Below are 15,987 nucleotides of genomic sequence, written 5' to 3'. Positions count from 1 at the left end.
CTGAGCACCCAATCTGGGTTCCCAGGGTTGGGAGCTGGCAAGGTAGGTGGGGCCATGAGGGGCCTTCTCTGAGGTTCACAGTAGTCATTGTGAGCGGGGCCTGAGGCTGCCCTGACCTCCCCAGCCTCTCTGCAGCCTTCTTGCCACAGGCCTGAAGGTGCTGACTACAGCTCAGTCCCCAGAGACACCCTATGTTCTGTGTCCTGTCCTTAGCCTTAACTTCCTGAGGGCAGAAAAACTATGCACAGCATTAACTTCCTGAGGCCTTTACTTCAACCCATACATGTACCCACAGGGAGCCCAGTTTTATTGGCAGAAACAGGGCCAGGTGACTGGATACCCAGCCTGTCTTCTGGGAGCTCAGAGCCTATGGGGTGACAGAGTACACAAGAAATCAGGACATCTGTCAGGATGGTTAAGAGTGAAGAACAGAGCTCCAAGGGGCTGAGGGGCGATGGGTACACAGGCCGGGGGAACGGGTGGTTTAGCTGCACGAAGACCACCGGAGTAGAAGGGCTCTGGCCCAGATCTAGGCTAGAGAGGCAGAGCTGGGGAGTTAGCAGCTGGGGAAAAGAAAGTACGTGGTGCGCTCAGGTGTTGTTCAGTCACCAGGTCGTGTCTGACTCTTCCTGAACCTATGGACCACAACCCTCTAGGCTTCCTGGTCCCTCACCATTTCCCGGAGTCTGCCCAAATTCATGTCCATTGAATCGGTGAAGCCATCCAACCACCTCAGGTAGGTGTTCAAGCAGGAAGACTAATTGAGAGTGTGAAAGGGTAGAGCTGGTGAATTAGCTCCTGCCTGTTCCCGGGCTTGGGCCACAAAAGCCTTCTGGAAGAGTCCCACTGCCGCCAGCCGCCAGGTGAATGTGGAGTTCCTAAGGCACTTGCTGCCTTCAGCTCTGAGGCTGGGATCCCTGGGATCTCTTTGGAAACAGGGAAAATAACGCCTTCCCCAGATCAGTGCCAAGTCTATTGGAGGCCCCGACTCACAGCTGCCTAGTGAAAGCCGAGGCAGAGGCAGGCAAAGCTGGCCATCAAACTGGGCTCACATCTCCTCAAACATATGTTGAGAGCATCTTCCTCTTTTCCCTTCATTCCATACAGGAAAACAAGGTTGGCTGGTTACTTGGTATAATTAGACCTTTTATACACCACCCATGACCCTTGTCCAATTCTTGCCTTCAAGGTGGTACAGAGAATCTACAGTGGCGAAGAGTTGCTTGGCAACAGAATAAAGTAGTAGTGGACTCTAACCCAAAGTATAAAATAAATATCCACGAGTCCATACTGATAATAAATGGGTGACTGAACAAAAAATAAGGGAAAACAGACCAATCTTCCACGCAGAATTTCAAATCATCCATGTAGATATTCTGCCCTTCAAGAGGCAGAGAACATAACCCCTCACTCCTTAAGTGGAGGCGGCAGAGTGACTTCCTTCCAAAGTTGTGTGGAAAAAGTGAAAAAGAGTAACTTGACAGCGGAGAAACCTGACCAAACCTGACACAGCCTATCTCAGCCAGGTGATCAAAGTCCACACCAACCCTTGATATGATGCGATGAGGACAGGAGCTCACCTGTGTGCTCTTCCTCTCCCAAACACATAACCCTCGTCTAGTCATGAAAACACACCAGACAAATTCCAACAAGGGGGCATCCGACAAGAAGCGAGACCTGTGCTCCTGGAAGCTGTCATGGTCATTAAGAGACAAGGAAGTCTGAGAAACTACCACAGCCAAGAGACGTCTATACAGACAAGATGACTAAATGTTACATGGGATCCTGGAAGAGAAAGAGAATTTTAGGGGAAAACTGGGTTAATGTCAATAAAGCATAGAGTTCAGTTAATAATGTGTCAATACTGGCTCTTAGACTGGTTGTGAGGTATAGGAGAACTCCCTGTAACATCTCTGCAATAATCCTATAAATCTCAAACTGTCAAAAAGTTTATAGAGACTTCTCTGGTGGTCCAGTGGCCAAGACTCTGAGCTCCCAATGCAGAGGGTCTGGGATTGATCCCTGGTTGGGGAACATGCTGCAGCTAACAGTTCACATGCTGGAACTAAAGACCCCATGTGCTACAACTAAGACCCAGTGCAGCAAAAAAAAAAAAGTCTGTAAGAAAAAAGAGAAAGAAAATGAGTAGCTTTGGCTCTGTCCTGGCCAAGGCACCAGGGGCAGAGCAGATAGGACAAGGAGCTGAGAGGCTGGGAAAGAGAGGCAGGCAGGTAAAGCAGGCAGCTGCTTTTATTTCAGAATAAGATGCCCCAGCTACACCCATGCCCCCGCACCTTGGAGCCCCAGACACAGGTGAGCTGGGCAGCTATAGGCCTCAAGAGACAAAGCAGAGGGAAGCCTGAGTGTGTTCCTTCCTTGTCCAGAGGGACAGATTGCCACAGAAGCCACAGCTTCTCTTGGCTCCTCAGCTGTCCTGGGACTAGGGAGTCAAGGGCCCAGGCCCAGCATCCTCTCAAGTCAAGGGGAGGTGGGAGAGTGACACACCTTCCCTGTTGAAGGAGAAGGGATATGCACCCAAGGACTCGAAGGACAGTAGATCCAATACCGAGCAGAGTTCCGCTTGCCAAAGGAAGACCCAAAGTGAGGACAGTGCAGAATCCGAGGGACAAGTGTGTTCTTGGGGAAAGCGTCCAGGGTGTGAACGACCACAGAGGTCTCAGAATTCTGTCTGCTCTCCAGCTGTGCTGGTCCTCCTCTCTCCCAGGCATGTGATCAGACACAGCCAGAGCTCTGGCGTGGTGCTGAGAGGCTGCCAGCTCACGGCGGGTGCCCAGCCTTGGGGCAGTCCCAACTGCTGGTCCCACAGAAGAAGTCTTCAGGGAGCTCGCTCAGGAGTCCATCCAGGTCATCTGCAGAGGAGGACAGGGAGGGTGGGGAGACTCAGTGATAACCTGAGGGCCCCTTGTGACTCAGAGCTGAAGCTCCCACCCTTCAGGAGGGTCTGAACCCGGCTGCAGTTAGGGAGGGGGCTCTCTGGGCAGTGGTCCCCACATCGATGGGCCTGAGGCTGGCCTGATTTCCATCTCCTTTCTGCTCCCCACACTCAACAAAAGGCAGAGGCAAAATGCCAAGGTCACTCTGCAAAGAAAGGGGCTCCCCCTGGGCCTCCATGGTTCTTCTTTCCATCCTGAAGCACAGTGCCTGAGCAGAAAGGCGTCAGAGGTCTCCTAGTGCAACCGTCTGATTGGACAGAGGGAGAAAGAAGGCTGGGAAAAGCCCTTAGATGTGCTCAGAATCACACAGCTCATTCACATGGTCTCTCACCTGCACTCTGCATGGTGGGAGAAGTCACCGTCCCCTCCCCCAAAGTGCCTCTGTGAGCCGAGAGGACAGAAGTAACTGTCCTGACTACAGTTCTCGGATGGGTACTTCTGCCTGAGAAGCTGGAAACAGCTGCCTCAGTAACCCCTACTGCTCCTCTGACTGTGAACAAGAGCAGCTAACATGTACTGGGGGCACACCTGGTGCCAGGCACAGGCCCGCACACGTTACACTCATCACTTCACTTCGGCCTCACATGGCCCCTGCAGAGGGCATCTCGTGGTGGTTCCTGTTACAATCCTTACTTTGCCCAAGAGAACAGGGTTTAAAGAGGTCAACTACTTGCCCAAGTGCGCATCCATTTGACGCCAGAGCCACGGCTTCCAACTAGAAAACGCCCGCTGAATGGATGGAATTAGGCAGCCCTAGCGTCAGTCAGGCTGGAAACTATACCTGCAGAGGCCAGCTCCCAGTCTGGCACAGAGCACCGGACAAACACTGCTGTTAGCAGGGCAGAAGTTAAGTCTGTGCACATGCTCAGTCGTGTCTGAGTCTTTGTGACCTTATGGACTATAGCCTGCCAGGCTTCCCTGTCCATGGAATTTTCCTGGCAAGAATACTGGAGTGGGTTGCCATCTTCTATTCCAGGAGATCTTTCCAACTCAGGGATCAAACCCACGTCTCCTGCATTGGCAGGCAGATTCTTTACCACTGTGCCATCTGGGAAGCCCAGAAGTCAGTTTGGGGGCATTTAAATTTAACTCGGGTGACCAGCATTGTACCCAGGGATGTAGGACTGGAATTTGCTTTTAACAAAAATGTTGCCGCTCACTAGCTACACTGTCTGGAGAAACGATAGGGTAAATGAAGGGGAATGAGCAGCCAGTGTGAGTCAAGGGGAATGGGACTCAGAGCAGGAATCCGCATCTGTGTCTCCCAGTGCTGCCTGGCAGGTCTGTCCCTACTGTGGAGATGTGACACCAACCACAACATTCTACAGGCAGCTTGCCTCTCTTATTCCATGACCACCAGCAACCTTCTGAGGAGGGTTTGGCTTGTCCTCAAGCTGACTTACAAGGAGATAGTGGAAGATTCTAGAGAAGATTCCAGCACACGGGGTAGATACTTTTTCATACAATATAAATAAATGGGCTCTGTGGCTTATCCATGGTCTACTGTGAGTTTGGTTAACATGGAGACACCTACCCATAATCCCATGAGGGTTCCATTTGTGGGATCCAAGAGCTAAGGACCAGACCTGGACTGTGTTAGCATCACCTGGGTGAGGCTCCCTCCTGAGGAACAAGTTGGCCCTCCACGAAGAGGTCTGTATTTGGGCCTCTCAGATCTGTATCCTGGTCCCACCCTAACTACGGGGATGCTGGACCCCTTAGCACCACCTGGAGGGCCTCAGAGCTTAGTCAGGATGGAGAAATCTGCCTCTGTGGTTTAGCCATCAGCCCACAGAAGACTCAAGGCTGGCGCCAGTCTATCTCCTCCTTGTGGCTAACAGCACATGGCCTGGAAACGCAGGAGCTGAGGATCACATTCTTTGTGTTAATTAGTTTGTGGTCTGCAGCCTTGCCAGGAAAGACACCACGTCTAATTTCTGTAAGATGCAAAGATTCACAGGAGGAGGAACAAGATGCAGCCAGAACAATCTGCCTGAGCTATTCAAGAGGAAATAGGAGGAGCATTTTTTTGGCTCCTGGGTGGACTGACCGTCTTACCTGCTTCTGGGAGTTCTTTCTCGAGAGTCGCCCCTGCCTCTGGGTTCTGTGCTGTTTGGAGCCCTTTCCCAGGCTTCTCGCTCTCTTGCTGGAGGCTTTCATGGAAACTTCCAAGATCCTGGGGACAGAGGATCTGGTTACCAATACCTGTGCCCCTGAAATCTCTCTAGACGGTACCATCTCCACCCAGACAAGCTCAAAGGAATAGGTAGGGGCTCAGGAAAGACAGGACAGAGGAATGCGGCAGTGGCCAGTCACCCAGCCTATGCTGGGGAGGTAGCTGAAATACCAAACACCCCAAAGAACAGATAATTTAAAAATAAATAGAACAAAACCAAAAAACTTTTTGGCTGATTTTCTTTTCTAATTCAGTTGGTATCTGATGTTTTAGGGAATCTCTGTAACTGGAGCAGACAGTGAAGAGGCCATTCAGAAATATACTAAGGAGTTAGGCTGGAATTAAAAATGAACTATTAACAATCCCCCAAATAGCTAATATATGAATAGGTAATTAAAATTAGTAATTAAACCTGTTAACCATGGTTAGCCCTAGGGAATGCAAACAGGGAAGGGTCAGTTTTATGTTTCTTTATTCTGTACCATTTTAATTTTTTTTCAACAAGTATGGATGACTTGGATCTTTTTTTTTTGGCCATGCCATTTGGCTTGCAGGATCTTAGTTCCTTGACCAGCGACTGAACCTGTGCCCCCTACAGTGGAAGCATGGAATCCCAACCACTGGACCACCAGGGAAGTCCAGGGGTGACTTGAAATTTAAAAGGAAATCAAGATGCTTTGTTAGAAAGGGGTGATACTGAGAGAATGTAGAAGGTTAGGGAGAAAGATGAGAAGTAGCAAATTAGAGCTAAAAGCATAACTTGACTAGACGTCACAGATTATAACTTTATAGACTCATTTTATAGACAAAGCAACAGCAGGGGAAGGGACAGGACTTGCCCAAGGTCATGTTATAAATTTCCAGCAGAGGAGGGACATGACCCAGGTCTCCTGACCCCCAGGCCAGGCCATGACAACAACTCAGGATCCCAGGAAGGTGCAGGTGGCCAGAGGGAACACTGTGTGCCAAGTCAAGGCCGGGCTCTGCACCCTCACCCTGGAGTGGAGCTGCCTGGAACTCAGTCTTCCTTGGTTCCCCAAGGCATTCTAGGCTGGTGTCCCCTCACCTAGCAGAGGTGGAAAGCAGGGGGAAAGATGTCGAGCAAGGGCTGGCTCACCTGACGGACCATCTGTAGCTGTCTGTTCTCTGCACAGCCACCTGCAGCAAGTCCAACCCTCAGTCACTCACTGAGGGCCCCGCCCCTTTGTGGACTGTCACCTTGGTTAGTTCTCAAGTGACTCCCATGCTATATGACGTTCAAGTCTGCCATCAGACACTCAGGGATCACTCAGAAGCCAGCTGCTCCTCTAGGTCCTGTTACCGTGCCATCTGGCAGGTGGCTGGACCAGGGACAGGAGGCAATGGCCCTGTCCCCAAAGACATCTTTTCACCGTAGGGCAACTGTCCACCTCACATCCCTGCTCCCCAAGGTGGTGGAAGGGAAGAAACCAGAAGGTCCAGGTGGAGAGTGGCTCTAGCTATCCCTCCTCCATCCTGCTCCTCTTACCTGGGGGAAGGACTGAGATTCCTTGAGGATGTTCCCGTCTCCAGCATCTGGACTATAAACACGGACCAGGTTGTTGGGAGTCACATTGAGGTAGTGATTTCGGAGTGAAGGAGAAAACACTCCGATCTGGAGGAGAGAAGGGGTGGGTGGGGGGGTCCAGTGTCCTAAGAGAGCACCGCTGGCCACCTGGTCCCACCTGCCTCTCCCTTGGTGGCCTCTGCACCAGGATCACAGAAATCACTCTCGCCTCAACCCTGGTGCCAGAGTACAACCACTTGCCCACCCCTGGCCCTTCACAGGCCACTCCCACTCCTACCCACCCCCTGGAGGATAGAGGTCAGGCCTTTACTCGGCTCCAGTAAGCCAGGGTCTAGCACCAGCGCAGCTACTCTCTGCCTGGGGCCTGGGAGGGAAGGGAATCAGAGAGACAACCAGGGCTTTTTCCATGGAAGGAAGGGGAGAGTACCTGCTTGAGCAGCACCACCGAGCCAGGCTTCAGCTCATTCTGGCGCGTCTCCAGCAGCAACCTGTGCACCGTGCCCTGCATCTCTCCTGCAAACACCACGCCGCCCGTCAGTCTCAGGGTCAAGGGCAGCACAGAGCCTGGTCTGGGCCCAGGTGGGAAGTAGGTGGCTCACTGTCTCAGTTATCCTAACTGTGAATGCAGAGGATGGCTCTTCTTCACCTGCTGACCTCAATGGGGCCACTCACCAGACACTACCAGAACCTAACTCCTCACCCGTGGGGTCCTTGAAAACCACGCTGGCATCCATTGTGCTCCGAGTCAGGGACTTGATCATCACCGCCATGTTGGGGACTTTGTTCCCAGGAAGCTGCTTCAGGGCTGCCTGGTTACAAGAAGAGGCATTTGCTGAGCCAGACATGTCCCATCTGTAAGGTTCCCAAGTGAGCCAGGGCAACCTGAGGAGGGGTGGGGGTGGTGATGCAGCATACCAGTGTGGTGATGATCTTCCTTTGTGGAGGGCCAAGGGGCAGTTTAAGGCTCAGCCCATCTCCCCCGGCAGACTTGAAGCTGGCAGGTCCTTCATTTCTTTCCCCTGCCTCCTTTCTCTTGCGTATTTATGTGTATATATTTATATAGATCTCTACCACGCAGACCACAGGCAGGAGCACGTTAGCATATGCACTAACATGAGTCTGACATGACTTCTGACCTAGGGGGAGCTCTAAGGGGAGCAGTGTGCTTACCCTACCCCATTCAGGACTCAGATGTATGGAGACATGCCCGTAACCCACTTCTCCTGTGCCTGATACTGTGGATGGCAGTGAAAAGGTAGGTGAGTGGAAGATACAACCCAATGGTATCTTCATGCTGCTGCTCAGAGACAGGCCTAGGGTAGGAGGGAGCAAACAGAGTGCCCCTTGCCTAAGGTGGAGCAGGGAAGGTTGGGGAGAGATATAAAAACGGCCTTTCCTCTGGGTCTCAGCGTCCAGAACCCTTACCTTTCGCAGCACCATGATGATGCTGTAGGTACAGAGGAAGCAAGTAGGGTCTCTCTCATCCAGACCCAGAGTAGATTTCATGGTCAGCCAGGGCCCTCGTCCAAAGTCTTCCTCCACTGATGCCTGGGAACTAGTAACAAGCTGGCACAACAGAGCAGAAGGGGAGCCTGGTGTTCATGGGTCCACTTTGCTAGAGACTCTGACTGAGCCGGGATGGAGGGGTGGGGGAGCAAGGGTGAATTCCCGGGAGCAGGTGGCCATGTTTTCTCCTTTCGTTTATCTTAAGGTTCAGAAAAGGGTATGTGAAAACTTGCTGCATATCACATCTTTCACTGAGAAACAAGAGCAAAGGTGCTCTGTAACTTAGTTTATTTTAAATCAGGACCTGACTTTAATTATATTAATGCAAAAGGCTAGCTACGCTTGTCCCTTGTAATGAACTTAAAAAGGCTTAGGGCTAGGGAGCCCCCACATACATTTATAGGCTTCCAGACAATTTTGAAACCAATTATATTTCACTTGAGATGCCTCTGGCTTTAACTGTACACCTTGTTATATTAAAAAATGCTTTAAATTCAGATGAGTATTTACTGTTTTGGAGCTGAAATGGACTGGTGGATATACAGAGATACAGCAAAGAGAAAAACTTCTAGAGAGAATTAAAAGCAAAAGTGGATCTGGGAGGCAGAGCAGGTCAACCAGAATCCCAGGGAGGAGGAAGGCTGAGTCTCACCCACCAAGAGGGAACACACCAGAGGCAAGGTGAAGGCACAAGCTTCCCAGCTTGATTCCCAGAAACCTGAGAGGAAGGGTTCCCGAGATATAATTTCCTGATACTTATTGCACTCTCCTCTGCTGAGGGCAGATGGAATTAGCCCGGCTGTTCTTTCTTAGCTGGGAAAGAAGGCTGAACCCATGGCATCAGTTAACACCCCTTTGGCATCAGGACGGGCGTCCCTCAACGTGCTATGGTGTGTGACCCCAGAAAATAGGCTGAGCAGCACTGATTCTGATTCTCAGCTTCTGAAACACACAAGGATGTCCCTCTCTCTTAAATGAGTCCCAGGAAGTTAGCATTTGCATGGAGTCAGTTACCTCTGTCCGGAATTTAGCCAGAGCACCGTGAGTCGGAGTCTGGGGCGTGGAAACCATGATGTCGTCCAGATTTTTCCCACTGTGCTGCGAGGGGAGAGAGGAGGAGAAGGCGAGAGCAAGCTCAGCAGCTGTTATTTACAAGTACAGCTTCTTGTCTGGGTCACATAATGAGTTCAGGAAACTATCAGGGACAATTAACACATATTACATCTCTCCTAACGAAGTCTCAAGAGCCTCACTGGCAGCTCAAAAAAGATGCTTTGGGGACCGTTTGGGGAAATGTGAGGAAGCTGGAGCTGGCTCAGGAACAAATCCTGGGGCTTCCTGAAGGGGGTGATGACCTGAATAGAGAGGCCTGAAGTGAGTAAGAGCGTAGCTTTCCCCAAACCCCTTCTTGGGGACCTCACCCTTCCTGACAGGAATCCAGCCCAGGAGGAATGTACATGGCTTCCTTGGATTTCTCTTAAAGTGCCAGGGAAGAGCAAGTTAATGAGTAGAAATCGCTTCTAATTGAAGAAAACACCCTTCAAATGTGAGGAAAAGGGGTAACCTATCACAACCAGACCAGATTCTCAGAGTCCAATTATCTGGGATTGGATCTAAGACTAGTCTGAGGGACCCTGTCTCTCTACTGCTGCCAAAATCCACACTCCAAGCTCAGCCCCGACTCCCCCGTGGTGACCCCACACACCAGCCACATTGAATGGTTCTGTGGACCTCCCAGAGAATCTGTGCCTTTGCACACACTCTCTCCTGTCGTTCCACTGCTGAAATGTCCTCCAGGACACAGCTGTCCAACACGCACCTCTGTAAATCTCCTATTCATCTGTCCAAAGCCCACCCAGGAAGCACAAGGAGCCCAGTGTCTCCCCAGCACCCAGGGAATGACCTCTACCCTCTCCGTCCCTTTTACATCTCGTTTTTAAGTCTGCTTCTTCCACTCCCCTGGAGCTCTGAAGGATGAGAACTATTTCTACGTTAATTTCTGTATCCTCAGGTCCAAGCAAAGGGCCCAACACACACCAGTCCTTAGTAAATATAAAAGAATGAGTCTTCCTGGCCGGGGCCAGTAAACAGGAGGTGCTCAACAAATGAATGGAAACTGTGATGTTCTCAGAGCCTTAGGCATCTCCATCTATGTGGTTTTCAGGCCTTCAGTTCTCCCCACTTCTGACTTCTCCCACAGCTCTGGAAAGCCCCCAACCCCTGCCCTTCCTTCCTCCACTTCCTCTGGGATTGAAGATCCTCTGGGATTGGGCAGGGCTGGGACACACCCGGCTGCTCTCCAGCGGCCTGGGGAGCTGCCTGGGGAGCTCTGGCTCTGGCCAGAGCAAAGCTGTCACTCACCTGGTGAGGCAGGAGCCCTGCTGGGCCGGGGAAACGGCGCATCTTGGCCCGGGTGGAGGTGCAGGTGGGTTGCTGCGGTGTCCGGCTGGCAGCGGTGACCAGCCGCACCAGGTGGTTGGTGACGATGGGCGTCTGCAGAGTGGCTTGAGGGAGCGGAGAGGGACTGGGACCCTTCGGGGTGCAGACAGGAGACAGGACAGAAGACGCTGGAGTTCGGGGTTGGGGTGGACCCTGAGGAAACAGTCCACAGCTGGTCTTTGAGGGAGCAGCACAGCTTGAGTTGGGAGTCCGGGGTCTAAGAAAACGGAGTTTGCCACTTGAACAGGTGTTTGGAGACCGGAATGGCTGAGCAGGGAAACGATTTTGAGGGCTGCTCTGAATGGGCCTGCCAGCAGCTTGGAGAGGCTGAGGTGTTCGAGGAGGGGGACCCACAGGAGAGACTTCCCAGTGGGGTGGCTGAGCACAAACCACTGAGGTAGCTGGAACAGGAAAGTTACCCGTGGTTCCAGGTCTCAAGTGAGGCTGTGGAGTCCTGCAGAGGACTGTGGGATCTGGGGCTGATGGGATACCAGTTACGTGGGGGGAAGGCACAGGTCCTCTTTGACAAGGTCTGCTCAGATCAGCCACCCGAGTCTTTTTAGCCAGTGTAGAGTCCTCCTGCTGCCAGCTGGGCAGGATTCCTGCGGCCTCACTGTGAACTCCAAGTTGCAGCTCCAAGCTGGGCCCCTCCAGCTCCATGCTTGCCAGGACCTTATCAAATTCATCTTGTTCAGGCCCCTCGAAGCCACCAATCACCTGCTCTTTGCTCCTGAAGGTGAGCTGGGGGTGGGAGGCTGAGGACTGGGGTCTTCCTGGCTCTTCAAGCACTTCTGTCAGTGTCGCTCTTCCCTGATTGCCAATCCAGCTGCTGGATGTCGAGACAGGCCTTAGGGCAGCTGTTCCTGTGGGAAGTGCACCCCCAGTGGCCCTAGGCCCACCGCAGGTAGGAAGGCGACGTCCCAGGGCTGGCAGGCCCGCAGCCTCTGCTGGGGCAGTGACTTGAGGCAGCAGCTGGGCCTCCTGTGGCCGGGAGGAGACAGGTCTCAGGCACCCGGCATTTCCAGGCTGTGAGCCCGCAAACTGGTTTTCTGCATCCTCCACAGCCGACAAGAAATCCTACAAAGAAGCAGAGACAATGGGTCTTGGCGTCTGGAAGTCAAGAAGCACTCTGCTTTTACTGTTTCAGGCATGTGGTGTGTCTGTGTGTGCAGATACACGCAAACAGGAAACCAAGACATGTAAGGCAGCTGTAGACTCTCTCACCACCTTTGACCTTGCCCAAGAGTCCGCCACCAGGCTTCTGCCAGACATTCTAAGGCTAAGTCTTCAGGTAGCTTCTCTCTTTCTTCAGTCTTGAGGGGGAGGGGAGGGGAGAGGAGGTGGGGTGGTGGTGGCAGTTGGAGCAGTAAGAGAAGCAAAGGAACCAGGTCACCAAGGAGTCAAACAAATTCCCCAGGGCACACACCCGTCTCAAGGAAATTAGCTTTCCGGTGTCCAGCCTGTGTACTCAGGAGCTGGTCTTGCTTCGTGTCCTCAACCCACTCCTCCCCCCATCTCACACACACACACACACACACACACACACACATAGAGTCTTCGGTAAGTCAAAGAGGCCTTGGATCCAGCAAAATAGGCAGAAGTTAAATATAGCTTTTCAGGCAAGTTAAATTAAGTATGGATTCCAGTTGGGAAGCAAGGTGAGATTGACACCTTCAAGAGCAACAGACCTGTTCCGAGGGTGTTTTTGAGTCAGAACTGCTGATTTAACTGACAGGAAGGTCCCCTCCACCCCCACCCCTGCTGCCGCACTAGATTGTCTAGGCTAGAGAAAGGATCTTTCCTGCTTGGTGTATTATCAGGAGACTAGCATACTCCAACAGGACTACTTTAGGACTTAGTAATAATAATAATATTAGAATTACAGCAGGAATAAAATCCTGATGACCCTGGGAGTTGATGGAGCCCTTTTCCCCTGAAGAGCTCCCTCTCAGACATGATGTCATCTGCCTTGGGAAGGGGGAAGGGACTGGTCATGGAACAGAAACTTGAGCTGTCAGAGTCCTTCACTCTTAATTCCATTACTAGCCTAGCAGTCCTACCTTGACCTGGTAAGACCCAGGAGGGTCACTTTTTCAGTCTGTAATTACACATCTCCAAAGCTGAAAGGACAAGGACACATATCTCCTTGACAAAGCTGGCAGTTTTGAGTTATTTTTAAAAACAAAAATCAAGTCCCCAAATGATAACAAAACACCTAACATGTGAAGCATCTCACTGGGTGCCAGGTACCATGTAAACATTTTACCAGAATTCTCTCAATGAATTCTCACAATGACCCTATGAATAGGTATATTATTATCCCTGTTTTATGGATATAGAAACCGAGACTCAGAGAGGTTAAGTAACTTCACAGAACCAGGACTGGAACTCATACATGCGTCTGTCACTATGTCTTGGGGCCTCAGGGTATGAGACAAGCCAGAGAGGGAATTTTAAAAGGTCTGTTTCTCCCTTCAAACCTCAGGTTTCAAAAGCTTCAAAGGGAGGGAAGTATGGGGCTGTGGCTGCCACAAGGGTCCTTGGTGCACCATCTCACTAGGCATAAATTAGGCATCCGGACAAATCTAGAAGTGATTTTTTAAAAGCAAACCACTGGGAGTCAAAAAGTAGCTCTGAATGGCTTGTCATTGATAAACCAGAGCAACTCTTCTATAAATGTAGTTTAGTAGTTTCCATGTACATTAGACTGGAGTTACGTCTAATGTTGGTGCTGGCTATTGGTGCTGTATTTTTTTAGCTTGCTGGGCCTTCGTTGCTGCGTGGGCTTTTCTCTAGTTGCGGCGAGTAGGGGCTACACTCTAGTTGCAGTGCACAGGCTTTTCACCGAGGTAGCTTCTGTTGCTGCGGAGCACAGGGCTCTAGGGCGTGTGCCTTCAGTAGTCATGGCACGTGGGCTCAGTAGGTATGGCTCCCCGGCCCTAGAGCACAGGCTCAATAGTTGTGATGCATTGGCTTGGCTGCCCCACAGCATCTGGGATCTTCCCAGATTAGGGATCGAACCCATCTCTCCTGTACTGACAGGCAGACTATTTACCACTGAGCCACCAAGGAAGCCCAGTGTTGTATTCTTAAGCAGTTTAATTTACCTCTGGGGGCTTTATTCACTTAAATCCTGTTTCTTTCTGAAAAGGATTTGACATAACAATTTTGGGCCACCCAGATGAAACTACATCTGTTAGATCTGAGTGGGAAGACAGTATTGCAGATCACTAGTTCAGTGGTCTCTGGCTGCACCAAGAGATTAAAAATACCCCTGCCTGGGCCCATCCCCAGAAATTCTGATTTATTTGGTACGTGGCAGGGACTCAGCAGAGGTGATTCTAAGATGCCAGCTTCAGGTCTAATCTAATCCCTCATCTTCTCCAGAGGGAGCAGGGAAGGGAAGAATGTTTGAGGCAGAAGAACATCCCTCATGTCATAAGAGAGAAAATGGAAGGCCAGAGAATGAAATACTTTGCCCTGGCTCAGGTGGCCAGTTGGTGACCCTGGGCCCCCAGCTGTCTAGTAGCTGCGCTGTCTCTGCCTCTCCATTAACTTTCTTCCCACATGAAGTATGTCATCATGAAGGTGAATCCAATCATCCACGTGACACAGCTTCCAGGCAAAGGCCCTTATAATTTAAAGGTATGACAATTAAGCAGCTCATCTCTCTGGTTTTTTATTTGTTTTTAAGACAGTTAAGTGGGTTGTTTATATTTCTCATCTCTAAGCCTCTCACAGAAAAAAAAGGAAAAAAAGATACACATGTCAGGTAAAAGGAAATTTGAGTTCTAGGCCTGGGTGCCATCTCTGATCACCAACACTTCCTTACCTCATCTTCAAACTCCTCTTCCACAGCAAACAGCTTCTGCAGACTGCATGCCTGAAAGGAAAACAAAGCAATTGAGGTTGGAGGAGAAATACCATTTGCAAGTACATTTTGTCTTCACTCTGCTTTTTCCTAATTCTAACAAGACATCAGGTGTACTGTTTTCTGTTTGCTTGTTTTGTTTTGTTTTGTTTTCCTCTGTGTTGGGGAAGGAATAAAGGATGAGGAGAGATGGGGTTTACTTAAAGACTTAGATGGATGATTTAGAATCCTCTCTCGTAAAATAATTCCCTTAGGTCTATCTGTGTTAATCTTGTAATAAGAGGGAGGAAGCAAAGGGAAGGCTGCCCAAGGGAGCCTGTGTCATTCTTTAGACCCAGTACAGGGCATGTAGGTCTAAGGATTTTGCCACACCCCCAGGGGCTTGGCCTGGGGAACCCCTGTCAGATATAAGGGATATTACCATAAATCCAAGCATGCCCAGCACAGAGGCCTTGATTCTGAAAGACAAGTCAGTGGTTTCCTTTTATCGAACACCCAGAAGCTAGGGTCCTGGGAGGTGGGATGTACCTCCCCCACCTCCACCCTCATCCCCACAGATCTTTCTGGACAGCAGGGCTGCTGTGGCAGGCATTAAAAGTGTGTCAGCCCTAGAGCCAAGGGATGTGCCTAACTCCAGCTGCCAAAGCAGCAAGAGCTACAGTTAGGGAGACCTATCGCCCAATGTCAAGAAACAGACTGGAATGGTTGGGGGAGGGGGAGGGCCCGGGAGGCGTGACGTTTGAGCACACCCGTAAGGATGAACCAGAGTCTTCCTTAGTGAAACGGAAGGTTAGAGACTGGGAGATGAAACCCTGAGGGAGATGAGTGGGAGACCTTTTTTGGGGGGCCGGGCATGTCCAAGCCGAGCCCTGACTAGAGCCAGGCGTCCCGACCCCACCAAGCTCTCCCTGAAACCCTAACCCGGTCCTGCAGCTCGCATGAGGGAGAGTCTGGAACCCGGAAGATAGGTCCCCGCGGCCCGGGGACCCGGCGGCCGGGTGGTCCCCGGCGCGACATTACCATGGCGACCGCCAGTAGGCTCCGGCCGCGGCTTGGCCGGACAGACCCTGACTCCAGGGGTCGCCGGAGCTTCGGCCTTGATCCACGTGGGAGGGTCAGAGTCCTGGCGACAGTGTCTCTGGGGCAAAGTCGGAGAGAGGCGTCTTGGAAATCCAGGTGGGGGCCGAAGGAGGGTGGTCGGGAACCTGGGGGGCTGGCTCCCTAGGCCGCGTTCGAAGCCGCCGCCACTCAGCGTCTCCGCCCTCTTAAAGGGGCAGACCTATTTCTTTCCCGCCGACCCAAAGGCCCTTCACCGCGGTCTTCCGCTCCAGCCTTAAAGGGAAAGGCATGAGCTCTCGGTCGCCCCCCAGCAGACCCTGGGTCCAATCCGTTTGCTCCATGCGCACTCGGGTTGAGAGCAAGGTTGGGAATTTGGGACCCATGGCAATGGCACCCCACTCCAGTACTCTTGCCTGGAAAATCCCATGGACGGAGG

At 51.5% G+C, this 15,987-nt stretch overlaps 1 protein-coding gene across 1 annotated transcript; it reads right to left on the bottom strand.

Moving 5' to 3' along the window:
* Nucleotides 1-250: 250 nt before the first annotated feature.
* C19H17orf53 (chromosome 19 C17orf53 homolog) lies at nucleotides 251-15,743 on the bottom strand. The gene is made up of 10 exons (XM_027518951.1): nucleotides 15,513-15,743; nucleotides 14,454-14,504; nucleotides 10,544-11,698; nucleotides 9,197-9,280; nucleotides 8,102-8,242; nucleotides 7,377-7,485; nucleotides 7,104-7,189; nucleotides 6,638-6,763; nucleotides 5,013-5,130; nucleotides 251-2,870 (listed from the first exon to the last, which is right to left on the bottom strand). The coding sequence occupies exons 1-10, from the start codon at nucleotides 15,513-15,515 to the stop codon at nucleotides 2,779-2,781; spliced, it is 1,965 nt and encodes a 654-aa protein (XP_027374752.1). The 5' UTR covers nucleotides 15,516-15,743; the 3' UTR covers nucleotides 251-2,778.
* Between the last annotated feature and the right edge of the window lie 244 nt (nucleotides 15,744-15,987).

This window comes from Bos indicus x Bos taurus, chromosome 19, assembly GCF_003369695.1.
Source record: "Bos indicus x Bos taurus breed Angus x Brahman F1 hybrid chromosome 19, Bos_hybrid_MaternalHap_v2.0, whole genome shotgun sequence".
In the NCBI taxonomy this organism is placed as follows: Eukaryota; Metazoa; Chordata; class Mammalia; order Artiodactyla; family Bovidae; genus Bos; species Bos indicus x Bos taurus.
Note: the sequence above shows the minus strand (reverse complement) of the source record. Positions and strands in the feature narration are given on the sequence as shown.